This window comes from Durio zibethinus, chromosome 5, assembly GCF_047325235.1.
Source record: "Durio zibethinus cultivar Kanyao isolate XHJ-2024 chromosome 5, ASM4732523v1, whole genome shotgun sequence".
In the NCBI taxonomy this organism is placed as follows: domain Eukaryota; kingdom Viridiplantae; phylum Streptophyta; class Magnoliopsida; order Malvales; family Malvaceae; genus Durio; species Durio zibethinus.
The window spans coordinates 32,784,641-32,804,667 of record NC_143166.1 but is presented as its reverse complement, the minus strand read 5'-3'; the positions used below and the strand labels follow the sequence as shown (position 1 = coordinate 32,804,667).

General features: G+C 34.2%; 4 protein-coding genes across 4 annotated transcripts; all 4 read left to right on the top strand.

The window, feature by feature from the left end:
* Window positions 1–3,020: 3,020 nt before the first annotated feature.
* Window positions 3,021–3,929, top strand: LOC111281679 (heat shock protein 21, chloroplastic-like). Its single transcript, XM_089760415.1, has 2 exons — window positions 3,021–3,079; window positions 3,530–3,929. The coding sequence occupies exons 1-2, from the start codon at window positions 3,021–3,023 to the stop codon at window positions 3,927–3,929; spliced, it is 459 nt and encodes a 152-aa protein (XP_089616541.1).
* Window positions 3,930–5,592: 1,663 nt separating this feature from the next.
* Window positions 5,593–7,146, top strand: LOC111282997 (small ribosomal subunit protein eS25y). Its single transcript, XM_022871337.2, has 4 exons — window positions 5,593–5,742; window positions 5,839–5,913; window positions 6,035–6,169; window positions 6,866–7,146. Exons 1-4 carry the CDS (start codon window positions 5,740–5,742, stop codon window positions 6,977–6,979), a joined length of 327 nt encoding a protein of 108 aa, XP_022727072.1. The 5' UTR covers window positions 5,593–5,739; the 3' UTR covers window positions 6,980–7,146.
* Window positions 7,147–10,132: 2,986 nt separating this feature from the next.
* LOC111281950 (glucose-1-phosphate adenylyltransferase large subunit 1-like) lies at window positions 10,133–19,539 on the top strand. The gene is made up of 19 exons (XM_089761209.1): window positions 10,133–12,011; window positions 12,161–12,283; window positions 12,441–12,611; window positions 12,916–13,008; window positions 13,140–13,223; window positions 13,318–13,373; window positions 13,606–13,699; window positions 14,136–14,321; window positions 14,603–14,683; window positions 14,816–14,902; window positions 14,980–15,084; window positions 15,954–16,060; window positions 16,147–16,207; window positions 16,305–17,600; window positions 17,717–17,824; window positions 17,979–18,137; window positions 18,308–18,390; window positions 18,499–18,690; window positions 18,776–19,539. Exons 1-14 carry the CDS (start codon window positions 11,781–11,783, stop codon window positions 16,404–16,406), a joined length of 1,581 nt encoding a protein of 526 aa, XP_089617335.1. The 5' UTR covers window positions 10,133–11,780; the 3' UTR covers window positions 16,407–17,600; window positions 17,717–17,824; window positions 17,979–18,137; window positions 18,308–18,390; window positions 18,499–18,690; window positions 18,776–19,539.
* LOC111281949 (SNF1-related protein kinase regulatory subunit gamma-1-like) lies at window positions 17,113–19,162 on the top strand. The gene is made up of 8 exons (XM_089760414.1): window positions 17,113–17,293; window positions 17,431–17,600; window positions 17,717–17,824; window positions 17,979–18,116; window positions 18,308–18,390; window positions 18,499–18,690; window positions 18,776–18,825; window positions 18,870–19,162. The coding sequence occupies exons 1-8, from the start codon at window positions 17,113–17,115 to the stop codon at window positions 19,160–19,162; spliced, it is 1,215 nt and encodes a 404-aa protein (XP_089616540.1).
* Window positions 19,540–20,027: the final 488 nt, after the last annotated feature.

The window sequence follows — 20,027 nt, the reverse complement described above, 5'->3', positions numbered from 1 at the left end:
ATGTGAAAGTCATGCAAAAAATTAAACATACGTCATCCAAATTTTGATTTTATGGTCTTTTCGATATTTAATTTTAATTTCTTATCTCCAAATATTAAAATTATTTTTTTTTGTTTCATTTGGTTTTAATATGTTATTATTTTATATTATTGCTAATTATATTGTTAATTTTATTTGTTACATTCCCTCACACACGTGCACATTTACATTCATGCATGAGCTTTATACCCAAGCTCTCAAATCTATCCCTTTTTAGGAGAGAGTAGAGTACCTACACTTTTGTGAGGTTATAATGCCTCCGTATAGGTTAACGAAATACTTTCATTCAAGTTGAACCCTTTCCTTCGGTAGCCCGTTATGGGTGAGGTTTGGGGGCCTTACTAGTCCAGAGTGGATGACAGTGAGGATCAATTTGAGAACCTTTTTAGCCAATGTTAATTACCAAATCATGCATATAGAGAATCTTAAGAAATCAACTTTAGATAGGGCCATACCATTTTTTATTATACCGTAAATTAAGACACATGAGGGAATATTTATTTTAATGTGATTACTAACCCTATTTTATTTTACTCTCTTTTGTTTCATGATCATGCATCATCGTAAACACTTACATATGAGATGTGCTTATCAATATGCCAATATCAGTAGAAAGATTTTTAGTTTTGTTTCGAAAATACTATCATGATGTTCTCAGCTTTAAAGCTCACCGTGTGTGAAGAGACCAATGTGGTGATAACTTTATCATTAGAAGCCCAAAATAGATTGGGAAATTATTTGAAAGAATCTGAACAAGAAATTTTGCCTAAAGAAATCAAGTTGGGACTTCAGCAAAATGACATCTTTGAGTTGGTCGAGATCTGGCACTATGTAACAACTTTTAAAAAAATGGCTTTCGAGAAAAAATACGGTCATATTGCTTCACTGCTTGAGGTGCCTACGAAAAATTAGTTGATATTAGTTTAGTTTTGGGATCCTGCATGCAGATGTTTCATTTTTAACAAAATATATATGACCCCGACGATCGAAAAGTATACAACATTGTTATGGTTGCATCTTTCCAATCTAGACAAAATCTATTGGCAAGGTTAAAAACTTGGATCTCTAAAGAAACTCGCTTGTATAATGGAGGTCCCCACTTAGAATGTGAACTCGTATATCCAAACAAAAGGCAAAAGTGATTGCATCCCGTGAAAAATCTTACGTGATTACATCATCAAACACTTAGAGGATGAACGAGGCATGAAAATGATAGCTTTGGTAATTTATGGCTTGATCATCTTTTCAAAGGTCCTAGGGCACATTGAAGTATCAATGATTGACTTTCTCGAACAGGTGGATAATAAAATTAATCATGTTTCTTCTATACTAACAAAGACCTTTAGATCATTGAATCATTACAAAAGAAGAGAATAACATTTCATAGGGTGTGTATAGTTACTCTACATTTGGGTAAAAAGTCATCTTCAACATCTTATGGGTAAGTTTTATCCTATTTATAGTAATAAAAGTAAGCCAATTGAAGAATGCTGCAATGTTGAGTGGCCAAAATCAAAGACCAAGGAAGAGTGGGTATTGATTTTGCAAGATCTCACTAGTGCTCAAGTTATATGGAGAGCTCCATGGATACCATGAGAAGCCATGTTATACAGGTGTGGTGACAAGCCATAGGTTCCATTCTTAAGACTGTGGAGAGGTATAAGCTGTGCTCTGACACTGGTTCGTCGATAATTAAGGTCAGAGCAATTTGTTTCAATGACTTATGGGCTTCAAGAATTGGAATTCTCTTTTGAGGAATCAAGATTTTTGAGAAAGATAAAAGAGATTATCAAAGAGTGGAAGCAGACTCGGAGAGTAAATTGTGGGGGATATACAGACAAAACCACACTTGAATATCTTATATGGAGAAGTCAACAGGTCATAAGCAAAGTTGGTCATAAAGAAAACAAACCATGCCACCAAAAAGACACCCATTGTGAAAAGATTCCTGAGGATATGAAGATTATGAAGTGCAAATTTCAAGAAGAAAAAGAAATATGAGAGCTTGAAAAGAAGAGGCTTCAGCGTGAGATTAATGAGTGAAAAGATAAGACTGATAAGAGTGAAGCAAAATCTCAAAAGCTTGAAAGAGAACAAGAAAATATCTCTAAAAGTTGGCATAAATCCATAGCCATAATGACTACAAAGTTTGAAAAATCCAAAAAAAATATAGAACAGCTTCAGTCCAATTTATTATCTAAGGAAGAATAGCTTAGTCAATCAGTGGAAGAAAAGAAAGTACTACAAGGTCTGGTAGATGGCTTGAAACAGCAAATGCATTATCGACGTGAAGCCATTCAAGTTTTGAGAGACGAACGAGATCAATTTGAACATAGAGCACAGTATTGAAGGAAAAATATCAATTGAAAGAATTTCAAGCCATTCATATAGTAGAACAGATAAGAGAAGTCAGCTTCAAAGCAAGAGACATTATAAAAAAAATTAAACTTAAATAAAAAAAAACTCGATTATCAAAATTATAGGATTACATATGTTTAAATGGTACCGTTCTTCGAATGGGCGACGTGAAAATGTTAATACTTTTTTCACTTGTAACCGTACTCTCAGACCTAATCCTGATTTCACAGATCTAAACTTTTTTTAGTAAGTTTTAATTAATTTTAAAATTTTTTTTACTAAAAGATGATATTTTAGGTGGCCAATCACACCTTATAAAATTATTGATGACGACTCCAAAAATTTTTATTAAGTCTAACAATTGAGTTCTCTCAGACGAAAAATCGTTACGACAATAAGCATGCACCTTTTCAATGTCAATGCACTTTACTCCTTGCCAACTTCTTTATTTTTTATGGGTATTGGGGAATGATACAATCTTTTGGCGCATACAAGTTTTAGACAAAGGGAATTGATCAACCCCAAAAGCCCAATTGGCATTCTTTTACATGTTCACCAAGCAAAGTTGCATACTTAATCATTTGATCATTTGCAGAAATAAGGAAGTCAAATGCAAAAGGGACATGGTCAAGGTTTTGCCGGTGCACATCTCTGGCCTCCAGCCACAGACAATGCCAGAAATGTGAGAAACCCATCAATGGGGGTTGTTACTCTAAAGGGTGGGGATGGACTTGCTTTTGCTTCTTTTGCTGAAAAAAAAAAAAAACCAAAATATTCCTGTTATTAATTATATATATATATATATCATTTCATACGTAAATTTGAGTGTTTTGATACGAAGATCACAAAAATAGATAAAAATATTATGGTGAATATAAATGAATGGCGTAAGAAAATTCGAAATCAACACTTAACATGATTCTTCTTTATTCTTTCATACAATCAACCTCAAAATTATGAAATATGATGTTTAATTTATTATTGTTTTATATAAATCTTAGTGCTTTCTCTTGCGAGTTGCGATAAAGGGTTCTATATATTAACTTTATCTATCTGTACATTTTTTTTTTTCATTCAATCTTCTATGTATCTTTTTTTCTTTTCCACAATTAACATTAACCGTTGGTCATAGGCTGGAAGACTGCTCCTCAATGTGGAAAATTAATCACATCATAGAGAAAATGCCCATGCTATTCAAGCATGGCATGACATTGACCGATAAGAGCTGTTCAGGAGGAGAGGGGCGTATGCATAGGGACATCAAATATGGTGAAAATGAAATCAAAATACAGTTCGATGGAGCCTCCATGGGGGATATTAAGGACTCCTTGAAGGTCGATACACCGGTAATCAAGGGACAGTGCAGAAAGCAAGATGAAGATGATTGTTGGTCGATCAGGGGCTGTGGTTCCTGTTGTACTTGTTTCCAGCTCCCCGAGAGCTGTAACGGATATAACATCAAGGCAGAGTTCAAGAATGGAGTTCTGTTCATCTCAATCCCCCGCTTTCATTGGTTAATGTGGCGGTTATAATGAAAAACAAAACCAATTATTTGACAAGAAATTTATGGTGTCGAGTAAGGAAATTACAGTAACATATTTCCATGTATCAGAAAACATAATAATACATGAAACCCAATGGCAATAAACCCAAGAGCATTTTAGTAGGGGTTTGGATTCTATTATATTTTTAATTTAATATAATTGAGCTCATTATATCATCAAATGAATCTAAATTTCATTTCGATGAAATTCATTTGACATATATTTTTTTATGAATTTTTTTAATTGTAATTAAAATAATTTTTTTTAATCAAAATTATAATAAATATTATTATTATTTTTAATTTCATTGACTAACCATTCATCTACGTAAATCATTAATACACCATTTGTTTAACTTATTTCACCAATTATTTGCTACTACCAATACCAATTCTTGACTGGAACCAATCATAATTTTGACTATCAAGTTACCAACCTTCACCTAATTAATAATATAATACTAAAATAACAGGACAAGGTATTCATTTTATCTTAAAATCGGATGGATCGATTGAATCGATTAAATCAAGAATTGAAAGATAATTTAATTTTGAAATATATATAAATTAGATGAAATTTGAACCAAAATAAAACCTTTAAAATTTGAAAATAATGAGAACCGTTAAATAAAATTTTTTCGGTAAAATAAAAATCAAAATAAATCATTCAAAATATTATGTTTAATTTGTCTTTTAAGTATGTTTTTTATTTGTTTTATGGTTATATATTTTTATACTTTTTCATGATTTTTCTAGTTTTTTTAGAAATTTCAAAAATAAATTCCATTACTATACTTTAAAAACCAAAGGCTGTTCCTTTCAAGGAATTCCTAGTCGTCGGCAACATTAATAAATTTCAATGACGGAGCTTTAGCTTAGACTAGCTGGAAAAGGAGGACAGGATATACAAATGATGAATAAATTAAAATTAGTATTATTCCCACATAAGGGTATTTTAAATTCTTTTCTTCTCCAAATAAGATAATATTTCAACCTTTTCATAGATGATAAAAATAAAAATTATTTTTCTAATATTTTAACTGGTACAATTTTATTACCATACTTTTAATTTCGAAATGAATTTGATCCAAATGCAATAGTTAAGAAATATTCCGTAGAATATTGAGTTAAAAATTATTTTATAATTAAAAAAAATTGAAAATGACAAGGGAAAAAAAAAATCAAAGTTAACTAAAACAGTAAGATGTGAAATTATGTTTAGTAAAAAATATCAATAAAATGAAAAGAAAATTTCAAGACATAGGATATTATATTTAGTAAAAAATGTCCTGACAAAATAAAAAATATTTTAGCACTATTTTTTTTTCCTATCATGTCATTTTTAAAAGTATTTTTTAAATTGTAAAATAGCTTCTAACATAAAATTTTACTAAATATTTTTTAAATATTCTAAAATGAAAAGTATGTCCGTAAATATGTTATAAAATTAGAAGCAGGATGCTAAAATTTCACCAATTAAAATATTAATGATAAATTTAAACTTTATCTCATAAAAAAATAGGATGGTAAATATGCTTTAAAATTTGAGAATGGGCTTTAGGCCTGTTATCTTCTGTTTGTCACAGGTGAGCCCGTTTAGCAAAACATTGGGCCGAGGTAGGTTAGGTACTCAGGTTACGCTTTGAGAATTAAACGACGGCGTTTGCATGTCATGAATAGCAGCAACCAAAAACCCTAGGGTTAGAAAAACTGAAAAGCTCTCTTTCAGCTCGCATTCCTTCTGTCTCGTCGCACACAGATCCTCCCAGTCCCTTTCTTCCTTACTTCGTGCTGATCCCATGGTAGGTTCATCTCCCTCTCTTTATTCCTGAATACATCAGATTCTTTATTCTTTGGTTTAGATTGGTAACTAACTTATTTTTGGTTTGCTTTTGCAGGCCCCAAAGAAAGAAAAAGCCCCTCCTCCTTCCTCCAAGCCAGCAAAGTCTGGAGGTGGCAAGCAAAAGAAGAAGGTCATTTTTTGTTACTATATGTTTCCTTTATTATGTTTTTAATGGGGTTGATTTTCTGCTTTTTAGAGTTAGATAAGAAGAGCGTTTCTGTTTTTTTTTTTTTCCTTTGTTGTGTTAACAGAAGTGGAGCAAGGGAAAGCAAAAGGAGAAGGTGAACAACATGGTGCTGTTTGACCAGGCTACCTATGACAAGCTTCTTTCTGAAGCTCCTAAATACAAGCTCATCACTCCCTCTATTCTCTCTGATCGTTTGAGGGTACTTTTTGTTTTTACCTCCTTTTATGTATATCATTTGTTTTGGTTATTATTTCCCTTTTTTGTATAGATTGTTTTGCTGGATGATGTTTGCCTTGCTCTTACATTTGTCATACTATTAGATTCTAGTTTGATGTGTGTTGTCCCCTGTCTGGATGGCGGAGATCTAAGTTTTTTACTTGGTTATATGTCTTGTTGCCGTGCATTGCTCATTTTCTTGTGAAATAAAATTATCACTGAAAAATCTGCTAGGGCCTTTAGTGTTGACTACCTCCTATTTAGACTTTACTTACTGATTGCCACGTGGATAGATAATGGGATATCTCTCATGGATTTGTCCAGCTGCTTAGCTATTCTCTAGTGAATACTTGAATGGCTTGTTTTAACGTAAGCTAACAGAAATAGAATGCTATCATAAGGGCAGCTAAAAGCATTGAATTGCAATCTAAAATGCCTTTGGCATGAGTATTTGTTTTCTGATTAATGTATGTTGATGCTGTGTGAAACATACTTCTTGCAAAATGTATGTTTCTATGAAGTTTTCTTCCTACACTTGTGGGATAGAGTTAGATGTTAGTCCTAAGTCAGGTTGCTGTTCTTTTATATATGTCTGCTTAGAATCTAGATGCATGTGTGAACTCTATATGAAGACTGCATTCTGCTTTTTGTGTAATTTGGTTTTGCATGAACTTCACAGATCAATGGATCACTTGCAAGGAAGGCTATAAGGGAATTGATGGCAAGAGGGTTGATTAGGTTGGTGTCTGCCCATTCGAGCCAGCAGATTTACACTAGGGCGACAAACACCTAGATCTTTTGTTATGTTTTTGCTTAATTAGTTCTATGTAGTATTGCCTTTGCTTCTACAAATGATTTATTATATTTAAGACTTTTCTCCAGCCACTTTTCTAGAATGTGTGAGCTTCAGTCTCCTGCTATTTTTCTGGTTTAATGGAGACTTTTCAGACATTGTTGGTATACTTTTGGGTACTCACCTTTCAGTCCTTTTCCAAATTTGGTTCCTGACTGATATGTGGTTTAGTTTTTTTAATCTTAAATGCCATATTGCATGCTTATTTTTATATTTTTGTTTATTGTTTTTTGGGGAGGAAAATTGAGGCCAACTGAGTGGCAATTTTGACTTTCTGGCTTAAAGTGCCAATTCCTCTTTCTGTGTAGTGAAAACTTGAGGGATTTTGTGGAAATGCAACTGTAAAAACTCTGAGAAGCATTATTTGGGGAAATGGGTTGAATGATTTTGGATTGTTAAGAAGATTCAAAACCTGTAAGGCTTCCCTGTTAGTTCTAATATCTTGTCTCCTATCTTTCATATTCAGAAGACAAATTTGATTAGGATCCATTTGAGCATAGTCTGGTTCGAACTGTGGTTTTACCTGAAATGGAAAATGAGCCACTTTCTGCTAGTTTTAAGACTTCGGGGAGTCGTGAACTACAAAATCAAAGTCATTTTCTGCTTGCAGAAGGTAGTGTATGTATGTGATGGCAGGATGTAGAGAGATGCATTTAGTTAGGTGTAAAGGATAACTGACAAGGTGAAAAGCTTGTAAGTGGGTTTGTGAAAGAACCCAAACCTCCACAACATTTGTGATTATTCCACAAACGATACTCGTGATTTGATGTGTAGAGAGATCAGGGGAAATAGTGAAAAACTACAAGATCAGGCAAATCCTCGGTTGTTGATTTTAGGACTACTTTTCAGAAAATGAGCCTGTATATTGTCAGTTGAAAATGGGCTTCCTTTTTCGGTAAATTTTCTGGATCTACATCTAACACTAGTATCTTGGCTGGCTGGTGGCGCATCTGTAGCCTCAAGAATCCAGTTCAAAGTGCACACTACAACTTCGGACCAATTATTACCATATTTGACGGGGAAGCTGTTCATATACAAATCTTCTCAAGCCAATGGCTGCTGACTGCAAAGGCACAACTAAAAAGCAGAGGTCTTTAGGAAATAATGACTAAGTAGAGCCTAACTATGTTTTCAAAATCTTCAAATTCTTTCTTGTTCTGTTCCTGCCTTGTAACAATGCTAGTTTGCTCGTTCGAGGCCTTTCAAACTAAGCTTGTGAAGACGAGTGCAAGATCGAATGGGATCATCCTCAACCCAAAGAGTCAAGAATCCAACGCAAATTTCTCCCCAGTTGGCTTTAGTCACTTGCCATTGGCTTTTGTGGTTCATATAAAGAGAGACAAGCTCTTTGTTGACGCAGTTATGGTTCAGTGTGGACAGTGCTAGTTTTAAGTTGAGTTGGCGAGTGTGTTAGATTTATAAAGAGAGAAAATAGATATTTAAGAGAGAAAAAAAGCTAGTAACAAGAGAGGAGAAGATAGCAAAAGCAATTAACGAGAGAATATAAAGAATAGTTGTATGTTTGATTTAATTTTTTTATATTTAATTAATGATAATGTGATTAATTAGATATTTAATTGTTTACTTTGAGATCATGTGTAAATACTAATGATTTGGCAATCATGATATTGATGACATGACCACTGAGACGTAATACTGTTTTATTCACATATATCTCAAGAAAGTAGACTTAATTTGCACCCTTGGTTCACCCTTGGTTCACCAGCATCCCACATGAAATTTTGTCACATAATACATTGTTGTTTATTTTTTTGTTCTTTTTTTCAATTTTCGTTCGTCTATAATTATAGCCTCGGGCGCTTCTCCTTATCAGCTAGTTCCTGCCTGATCTTTTATGGGCCAATGCCCATTTCCCATCATCTTTCCACATCTGCGGGGACCGCCCGCTTCCACTTGCACTTGGAAGATTAGAAACAATCAAATTGGAGCTTATGCTTATTATGATTATTTATTACTTAATCAACGGGCTTTAGTTTTTCAATTGCCAATATCCCCACTTCATATACAACTAGCACCCATTAATTAATAGCCACTTGTACGGTCAAGGTACACATTCCCCACTTCATTTATCAAATGGAGAAATCTGTCCCACATCAAGGGATGTGGCATTTGATCAAATCACAGCATAAATGGCCCAGCTGTCCCTTTCATTATCTGTATTTAGCAATCGATTTATATCTTCTTTTTTTGGGGTGTGGCATTGCATATAGTATATTATCTCTTGATACGCCAACTGTTTTATCAGAGTACTGAAACAGTGAATCCCATGCATTTTTTGTTAACCAAAACAGTTGTAGATCTTCAGCTTAGAGAGTAAGAAAAAATGAAAGCTGCATTTGCTGTACGTATAGAAGATAGAAAGCTAGAGAAATGAAGTGGAGGAAACCAAAGGGTACTGTGAAAAACTGAGATAGGAAACAAAGATGAATGAATTTTGCAGTTGGAGACCAAAACAGAAGATTTGTAAGGACACCCCCATAGCTGCAAACGAAGATATGGATGGATGGAGCTCATGGGACAAGTTAAGGCACGACATGGGGGTGTTTCTGCTGCATGAAATAAGAACCGTACATGCGGTTTGGTGATGTATCGGTCCAAAATCTATAGGTTGGTTCTTGATATAGAATTCATGATTGAGGAATCTCCTTGTTTGGACATGACCTACTAGGCCCCACGCAATTTCATCAGATATCAATAATATTAACGCTAGCAATTATAAATGGTTTTTTTGAATCCTTTGATTTTATTACCAGTATTTTTTTATGTGCATGCTCTCATCAGATTTCACTATTTCAGTGGCAACTGCCAGCACAGATATCGTCCTGTTTATAATGAAAAAAGCTTCTGCAAATCTTGCAATGTTTTCTTTTCCTATGATCATAATGTATGGAAAAAAATAATGAACTGCAGATCGAATATATGCCTACTTTCGAGATATTCTTTGCAGCAATAATGGAAAATTTTTTTATTTCTTATTTTCTTGGTTTTATTTTTTTTTTTAGATTTGGCTTTTTCATTATTGTGTTAGTATAGAAAGCATCTTTGTTTTGTTGTAATTAGCTATATATTCAAGTTCCAAGAGTGATTTCAACGAGATCAGCTGAGAACCAAAAAAGGCAAATGGTTTTAGTCAGTGATCTATAGCCTAAAATGGTGCTCAAGAAATTAACAAGAATGTTCATGACCTTTCAGATTGATCAAAGTGCAATCAATTATTGAAAACCTCCGAAACCCTGGAAGCAGAAGGTGAATTCCGACAATACTACGCACAAGTACAGCCAGAAATTTCAGTGGCTGTCTTTCTGGTTAAAAACATGGCATGTCTAGCATTGAAAAAGAAAACTGAATAGTACGTGGTTATAATGAGAAACAAAGTGTACAAATAAACTTATCCTCTCTGGCGTTGGATGTTTCTCCATATATGTTATCTTGGTACATTAACAAGAAGGAAACAAAGTGGACTAGTGGTGTGGAAGGTCTCGCCGGGAAAAAGGGAGTTTGAGTGAATGTGATCGCATGTGGCTAACAAGGTTATTTCTCTTCAAATAAATATCTTAGGTTCTCAACTAGCAATAAGCTGAGCGTAGGTTCAAATAAATGAAATGATTGTTCAGAGCACCAACTGGCTATTGTAATCATGCGATCAATGAAAAGAATCCGATTACAAATGAAGACAAATTTGTTACTACATAAAGAGGTATACAACTTGTCTACTGATGAATATGGAAGATCATAATCACACTTATGAAGGTTACTAGGTTCATTATCAGTTAAGTAGCAATATGTCCAAGTGGAGAGGAAATATGTTACTGTCAACTGTTAAATAAGCCCTTCAGGATGCAAGCAGAGCCGTGAAAACATTTTTCATGACCAGCGAACAATCAAGATCAACAGCTGGAGTCTAGAGGGTGGGAAGAAACAAAAATCTAAAATTTTGATCTTGTGACATATCTATTTAATTTATTTTATTTTTATTAAGTTGAAATGGACAAGTGTTTGGCTAATAATGGCTCCCCTTTGGTGTAAGCAGCGACTAGAAACTTGCATTGAGAACTGAGTGGCATTCTGAAGAGGAACAAGATCACACTTAATTATGATACATTTGTTTGTAGTATTTTATACAATATAAATACCTCGTGAAGGCTAACATGCCAATAAAGCTAGCTATAACCAGTTAATCAGCGCCTTCAACATTCATCTCACATTTCACTCTCCATCTGAATCTTGACCTGTACTTCCTTCCTTAGCCACTAAAAAGCTCATTTGATTACTTCTGTGAGTCCAATTCTACAACTTTTCCTTGGTGTGTTGTTTTTCTCCTTAGATCTTTCTATATATACTTTTTTTTTTTATAAAAAAAATGCTTCTTTGGCTTCTGGTTCTTTAAGAAGTTTGCTTCTTGGGGAGTTTTGTGATTTGGGTTCTTTATGTACTCTTAAATACTTTGATCTGATCCGGTCATTTAGCCTCTTTTCAGTAACTTACTTTTGGGTTACTTTGATTTTAGTCATGTGAATTCTATTCTGAACTGTACCTTTGTGTATCTGACACAACTGTCCTTCCATTTTTTTTTCTCCTATCTTTATGTGATCTACACTCAACTTGGTTACTTAGATTGGAAGACCTTCCCCCGGAGGTTCAGTACGTTTGTGAGTCTCTTATTATCTGATCATCCTCTTTTTCATCTGGGTTCATTCCTTCCAACCAGCCAGGAAGCTTAATGGATTCTTGCTGTGTGGCCTTGAAAATCAATTCTCATTTGGTGAATGCAAGAAAAGATGGCTTTGGCAATGGAGATAATGCATTTCTGGGGGAGAGAATTAGAGGGAGTCTTAATAACAATGTTTGGGTCAATCAGCTGACAAACAGCTTGAAAACAGATAAGAAAGAAAACAAGATCAAAACTGGTGCTTTTGCTGTTCTCACATCAAATACTCCCAGAGAAGCCATTGTATGTTAATTCTTTCCTATAATCTCATTTTTCTTTTTTGTCCCTAGATGATTTTCTATTTACATCTATTATTTTTGTTTGATCATGAACATGGACTTGTAGTGGTTCTCTGGTAAAGTTTAATTATTTTTCTTTGATTTTGGTTTTAGACCTTACAACCACGTCGAGTTGAGAGGCGAAGAGTTGACCCCAAAAATGTGGCTTCAATCATATTGGGAGGAGGAGCAGGGACTCATCTCTTTCCACTAACCAGAAGGGCGGCTACACCTGCTGTAAGGACATATGAATTTTCTTATGCTATGCTCAGTCTCATGACAGAATTGCCCCTTTGTTTTAATGATATTTGAGTATATGCATGATGTTAAATTGAATCTAGGCCATGTTGGCACTGGTTTTGACTGTGGTGGATGATTGTATGTGAATCTGTAGGTCCCAGTTGGAGGATGCTATAAACTGATAGACATTCCAATGAGCAACTGTATCAACAGTGGGATAAACAAGATTTTTGTTTTGACCCAGTTCAACTCAGCTTCCCTCAATCGGCACCTTGCACGCACGTATTATGGCAATGGTATCAATTTTGGGGATGGGTTTGTGGAGGTATGAAAACCTTGATAAAAATAAAGATCAATTTCTAACTTTCTACTGATTTAACAGCTAGAGTAAGATGGCCTACGGACTGGTTTTGTATCAAGAGAAGAGAAAAAGAATTTCCTGATTAAATTTTTTGTTGAATATTGATGATCAATCAAGAAAGAAAGACCCATTGTTTTAGTTAGAACAAAACTCTAGTTGAACCTTTTTTTTAAGGAATTCTTCTATACAATCATATATGATCTATAGTAAATCTATTGAGGATTCCTTCATCATTAGATCATTTGAACAAAACTCACTTGGTCAATAGGTTCTGGCAGCCACTCAAACATCGGGAGAGGCAGGGAAGAAGTGGTTCCAAGGAACTGCAGATGCTGTGAGGCAATTTATATGGGTATTTGAGGTAGGAACAGAAAGCTTTATTTCCCTTTTCTCGTGTCATCTCGAACAGGCACTGATAAAAATGGTTGGGAATTCATGTAGTTCAGAATCTGTTAAGAAATAAAATGCGATAAGTCAAATTTATTCTTGTAGGATGCAAAGAATAGGAACGTTGAGAATATACTGATCTTGTGTGGGGATCATCTCTATCGAATGGATTATATGGAATTTCTGCAGGTATTGATTTCTTTTACACAATTGGACTCATGGTTTTTTTTTTTTTTTTCTGGCATTGCTTAAAGCTTAACTAACTTATTGCAATGTTGAACAGAGTCATGTTGACAGTAATGCTGATATTACAATTTCTTGTGTGACGGTGGACAACAGGTCTTTTGATCTTCTCTCATCTTAATAATGTAGTTGTATATATACTTTCTTTAACTGTTCCCTATTAGTACAAGTTTCATGGTTTCCAGCAATCTTCTTTCGAAAAGAGTGGTAATAATTTTTTTTTTTTTAAATTGAAACAATTTGATTTATTTTGGTGTCTGCCTTTCTGTAACAACAAATCTTAAAATTCATGAAAGAAGCTGACCGTTAATAATCGGTTACTTTCCAGCCGTGCATCTGATTATGGACTGGTGAAGATAGATGGCAGGGGCCGTATTGTCCAGTTTGCTGAAAAACCAAAGGGTGCTGATTTGAAAGCAATGGTAAGCAGTAAAAAGATGTTATGCTTAGTCCTACCGTCCTGTTTTCCTATTTATTTCTGAAACTAAACATTCCAAGTGAACAAAAATATTCGACAGAGTCCTATGTAAAATATATGGTATGCTGTGACTTTAAAGGAAAGTTTTTGTAGGTTTCTACATAGCTGCATATATCTTGCTAAATATTTGACTCTCACTTGTGTAACTCTTTCTGAAAGGCTATTTGACATCTTATGAGGCAAGAAAGTATTGACATTTATTTTCTGTTGATAATCTAAACTGCACTCAAAAGTTTATTCCAACTCTCAGCTATTTAACTTTTAAATTTTGTTAGAACAGGTTGTTACAGTAAGACACTTTTATTTACTTGCTTTCTACCATATAAATAATTAACATTATGTTGAATGATACCACTCTTCCTTTTTATGATTCTCTGCAGCAAACAGATACCACTCTTCTAGGGTTGTCTCCTCAAGAAGCTATGAGATCCCCTTACATTGCATCAATGGGAGTCTATGTATTTAAGACAGATCTTTTATTAAAGCTTCTGAGATGGAGATTTCCTACCTCCAACGACTTCGGCTCTGAAATCATTCCTGCTGCAGTGATGGAGCATGATGTCCAGGTAAGAGCCATAAAAATGCAATTTTCATTTATGTAAGATGTTTCTCCATCTTTTCTAGCACAAGGGATGATTTCAATTATCATGAGGCTTCAAACCCAGCACAAACTCCTACCAGCAAAGAAGCAAGCCCTTCCTCAATGCATTGTAGAATCTTTGAGATCATATATTTGAGCCATCATGCCATTTATTCTTCATAGTTTCCATATGTCTAAAGCATCTGATTACTAAATATACTATTGATTAAAAGGTTACTAAATTCTGAATGTCTCTCATATCTACAGGCGTATATTTTCAGAGACTACTGGGAAGATATTGGAACGATAAAGTCATTTTATGAAGCCAATTTAGCCCTCACTGAAGAGGTTGGTTTTTAGAAGTGTCATGTTTTGAATTCCTATCCTTTGGTGTCTAAATCATGAGTTTGTTGGATTTGTCCTATTTATTGCTCATCCTTGAAATAAATTTAACCTGTATTACTTGTCTCCTCTATGCAGTTTCCCAAATTCGAGTTTTATGACCCAAAGACACCTTTCTATACGTCTCCTCGATACTTGCCACCAACCAAAATTAATAAATGCAGAGTATGATGGTCTACATTGGATTAAAGTTGTGGCACTTTTTTTTTTCTTCCGACTCATGTTTCGGTCTGTTTATGCAGATTAAAGATGCAATAATCTCCCATGGATGCTTCTTGCGAGAATGTAGTGTCCAATGCTCAATAGTAGGTGAACGCTCACGTTTGGACTATGGCGTTGAGCTTCAGGTGAATTTTCATGGTTTCCAAGTTTAAGCAACGGTTACTTTACGTTATGTTTGCATAAATATTAATAAAAAAAATAAAATAAAAAAAAGTTTTTTTTTTTTTAAAAAGGATATATGTAACTTTTATTTGGATAATTAAAATTAATAAAAAAAAAAATTCTAACGACCATTGTTTGAATAAAGAGTAAAAAAGAGATGAAATGATTCATTATAATAATTTTTTTCAATTATAAGTTTTTATTGCCTATGATTTTAGAGCACTTTTGGATCATGATATATTTGCTATCTTGTCTGACCTCACAATTATTGTTATATAAATGATTTTTAATTAAAGTGAAACAGAAAAATGTATTATAAATATACATTAATGAATTTTGAATTAGTCTAACATCTTATAAACCTAAAAAATATATCTATTTATAGTTAACTATTCATCAAAATCAAATCACCAAAAAATAATAAAAAATTTTTATATTGAAAGATATATATGAAACTTATTTGAAAAAAAAAATAGATTTGAAAAAATTATAAGATGATTGTAGTCTGCTTAAGTTTTTTTATTAAGTTTTTAGTATTAATAAAAAGATAGACATAATAATTTTTTATAAAAAAATTTTTTTTCAATTTTCTTTTTCTTAACTTTTCGTTCAAATTAAAGTATTAAAAAAAATTGAATTTATAAGAGAAATCAAAAGTTATTTGGTTTACACCTCTTTCTCTTTCTTTAAATTAAATATTTATTCAAACAAAATAACGGAGTTTTGTTTCCTTTATTTTACTTTACTTTTCTTTCCTTCCTCTCCCCTCAATCCAAACACACCGTTAAACTTGATAGTTTGATTGGATCACATGTTCACTCCATATCTACAGGACACGGTAATGTTGGGGGCAGACTGTTACCAAACTGAATCTGAAATTGCATCACTACTAGCAGATGGTAAGGTCCCAATTGGAATTGGACGCAATACCAAAATCAGGTAAATTAACATGCATAACAAATTCTGAGAGTCAAACAAAATATCAGAATCTCGTATTCTGAAAATGTATGGCATTTGCTTTGCAGGAACTGCATAATTGACAAGAATGCTAAGATAGGAAAAGATGTGATCATTGTGAACAAAGATGTAAGCATGCTATCCCTACTCATTATTGCCTTTTTTCCTGCACTTCAAATATTGCTGCATTTGTTAAACTATCAACAAACTGTTGTTTATTTTGTAGGGTGTTCAAGAAGCGGATAGGCCAGAGGAAGGATTTTATCTCCGGTCAGGAATCACCATCATACTAGAGAAGGCAACAATAGAAGATGGTACAGTTATTTAAATGAATCTTAATGCTTCCATGGACAGCTCAGAGATTGGAATTGAACGTGCACCATTGAAAACAGTCAGGTCATGACCCTCTACTGGAAGAGGTTCTGAAGGTGGCATATGCAGCATTTTTTGCCGCAGAAAAAACCAAGCTGCTTTTCTCTCATTTACATTCATAGATGTAATTACAAGTTCTTTCTGCAGTGTAAAATAGATATTAGATCTCAATACCTCGTGGAAGTTCCCAAAATAAATCAGGTGGCTTAGTAGCCCCTTGTTTCTTTTTACAATTAGTAGAATTAAATCTTTTGAGAGACTGAAAGGCTGTTGCTTTTATTTATCCATTTGATGTCCATATCATCATGCTACAATAAGTAGGTTATGTCATTCTCTCTGACACTGAGGGCACGGTTTCTCAGCTTTGGTCTTAACCTAGTAACCTTGGCTTCGTGAATTGAAAACATCTATCAAAGAATGACATAAAATAGAAAAGCACAATTGACCCTCCAACCAGCGACTCTCAAAAGTGAAAGCGTTAGGCTCCACGCGGTAGGTCACCGTTCACACTCATGTTTTATCTCCATACGTGGCCTGGTTCACTTACTGACACGACTCCAAATGCATGAAACTGAGAGAGAAACAGGAGGCAGTAGAAAGAAAGAGTTTGGCATAACTGAAACAAGTAACAAAGGTGAACAGGACATAGTGGGCCAATCACGATGCAAGAAACGAGGAGAGCAGATTTGCTACAACTGGAAGGTATAACGAGGGAGACGAAAGAGACCACCACGGCTGATCATGTTGAAAACAACCTTGGAAAATATTCTGCTAGTGCACTTCAACTTTTTCTTGATCGGATCCCCATCAACAGTTCAATCCCTGGCATAAAAAACGCACCTGGTAATTCTTTTGTGACATATGGATATTTATAGATAATTGCCCATTCTCACAGGAGGTTAAAATCCAACTTGGTTTCTTTCGATATCCGATTGTTAAGTATGGTATTTGTGTCTTTCTTTATCATTTCTATTTGCAAGTGGAGTTGAAAACTGAGGATAACGAGGAGGATGCAATTGAGTTGTATACCAAGAACGTGTCTGGTGCTCCCATTGCAAATGTTTTAGACCCTGATATCACAGTAGGCAGGTTTTCAGATCGATATATTGGTTTTATTGATTTTGCTACCATGGTTCTCTGGTCCCTTGAGGTAATCTGATTTTACACATTTAATTTCTTGAGTCACATTGTCACCAACTTGCATCTTCTCTCTCTCTCTCTCTCTCGATGTATCCAAATGCATTTCTCGTGTTATGCCCTTCCCAGAAATGTGAAAAAGCTTGTGTCCCAACTGATAGCCATGCTAGTGAGGAGACCGGCATAAGCAGCCTCTTGTCCTTGCTTGAACAGAATCCTCAAATTGGCCACACAAAGGTCTTTTTACCTTTCTCTTGTTATTAATTCATCTTGAAATTGCGGAATGGCTTTCATGGATAAAACGATATTGTCCAACTAAAGCACCCTTGCCTTTAGTTCGTGTTGTATTTTACCAACGGGACCTGTGTTTTTTGTTCTGTGTGAGACACAGGTAGGGGAGTTGGCAAAATCTTTCCTATGGAATCCGTTTTTCCCTGTACGCTTAGAGGATACTCTCTTTCATGTTCTGCTGCTGCTTTCAAAGCACCCAGTGCAAGTTGTGCCAGTCGTCGAGCAATCGGATCTTCAGGTCATAGGTTTTGTTACATAGGTACTTTAAGGCCACAAACTTAGCTCACTGAAATATATAATTGGGTAACAGGAAAAAGCCTGAGAAACAGGTTGCTTATTTCAGAAAAATAGGGACCTGTAAGGCATAGCAAATGTAACTGATTAAATCAATGCATGCTTGAATTTTATAACTTGTTGCCTTTATGGTAGATTGCAGTTATCCAATTGCTTCTTCAATCAGATGGACTCGCGTGGTTTGACAGTATTGCAGAAAAGCCTCGATCAGAATTTCGGTAGGCAAAACCTGAAAGATACTTCAGACTACATCTTTCATTTTTAAAGGAATCATGACTTGGTAGCATTAATTATCAACCTTCATGGTTTATTGCATTTCTATTCAGGTTTGAAAATGAGGAGAACGTAAGTTGTGTGTATGGTGATGAGAGCATAGCAAACGCTCTTCACATCTTGTTCAAAAGTCAAATAGGTGCAATTGCTGCCATAGATAGACAAACTCAAAGGCCTATGGGTAGTGTCAGGAGCAGTAATGTTTATCTTCTTGTGGAGAATGACAATCTATTCCACAATAGAAAGTGAGCAATGTTTCCTTCCAATCCTACACTACATTTTCTTGCCTGATTGACATGCACAAGCTGTACATGTTTGATTTGATCACAGGGTAGTAACCATGGAGGAATTCATTCATATAGAGACTAGCAATCCAGACGGTGATCCTACCATTGAACGAGACATGGGGCTCTTTTATCAGCAGGGGTTCTTCATCTACAAATTAAGTTCCTTCCAAGAATGGATTCACTAGTCACCAACAAGAAAACTGACACTCTCAAGCAAGCCATGAAGAATGTAGCAGAGACCAAATGCAATTTCAGTTTTCAGGTTGACGACTTGCAGCGTCCACTAGGTGTCCTCACATTGAGAGACATAATCCTTCAGTTTGCTTCGCCCTCTATGAACTCCAACATTGATGGAGGAGGTTTCTTCGAATCTGCTCTTGAACAGATTGGCTGTCAGGTCAAAGATGGAACCCTAATTTCCGATCATTAACTTACTTACTCTGCCTGATTGATCAGAATTTATACTTTAGTTTCATACAAGCTTCTGAGTCCAAGCATCATTAATTATACCTACATAAAATGTTTTATTCCGACTACATGAAGAGAAAAGAAAATATTTCACTTTCCCTTACTTGATGAAAAGAAAATCAACAAAATTTTCTGACTGAAACTTCATTTGGCCCTCAAAACTGTGCTGATCTGCATCAGAATAATGAGCTCTGAATGGCAAGACTGGCTGATGAGAGAGGTGTACAACTTTTGCTACTTAATCTTGATTTTTTTTCAAGGAAAGCAATGAACTATGGATAGAGGAGAAGGAATAATAATCACTCGTGCAAATAAAATGCTAATCAATTGCAGTGTACAACATTCCCTTCGCCAGTAATAACATAGGTTTCCAACACAAGTTTCCGCTTTCAGAACGCTCAGCTTAATCAAATTGTTGTAGGAAGATCTTGCTTATATGTTTTAGCACTACAGAGAAAAATCTTAGGATTTTGGGAGTACTCTAGAGCGTCCTTGTCAAGATGTTGGGTGGAATATGTCATCATCGTTTAAAATATGATCCAAAGGAAGAGGTTTTTAGATAAATTTTACATGAAATTTTCTAAGTAAAATTTGTAAAATTTTTTTAAATGATTTAATAAAAATTTTAATAAAAAATTTAAATCAATAAATTGTAAAATTAGATAATATGTAAAAAATTTAAAAATATTATTTATAATTTAAATTTAATTTATATTTATTTAACGATAAAAATTTTATTAATATTTTTATTAAAAATATTTATTTAAAAAATATATAAAAATATATTTAAATTTTATTAAATTTTACACGTTTAATTTATGTAACAA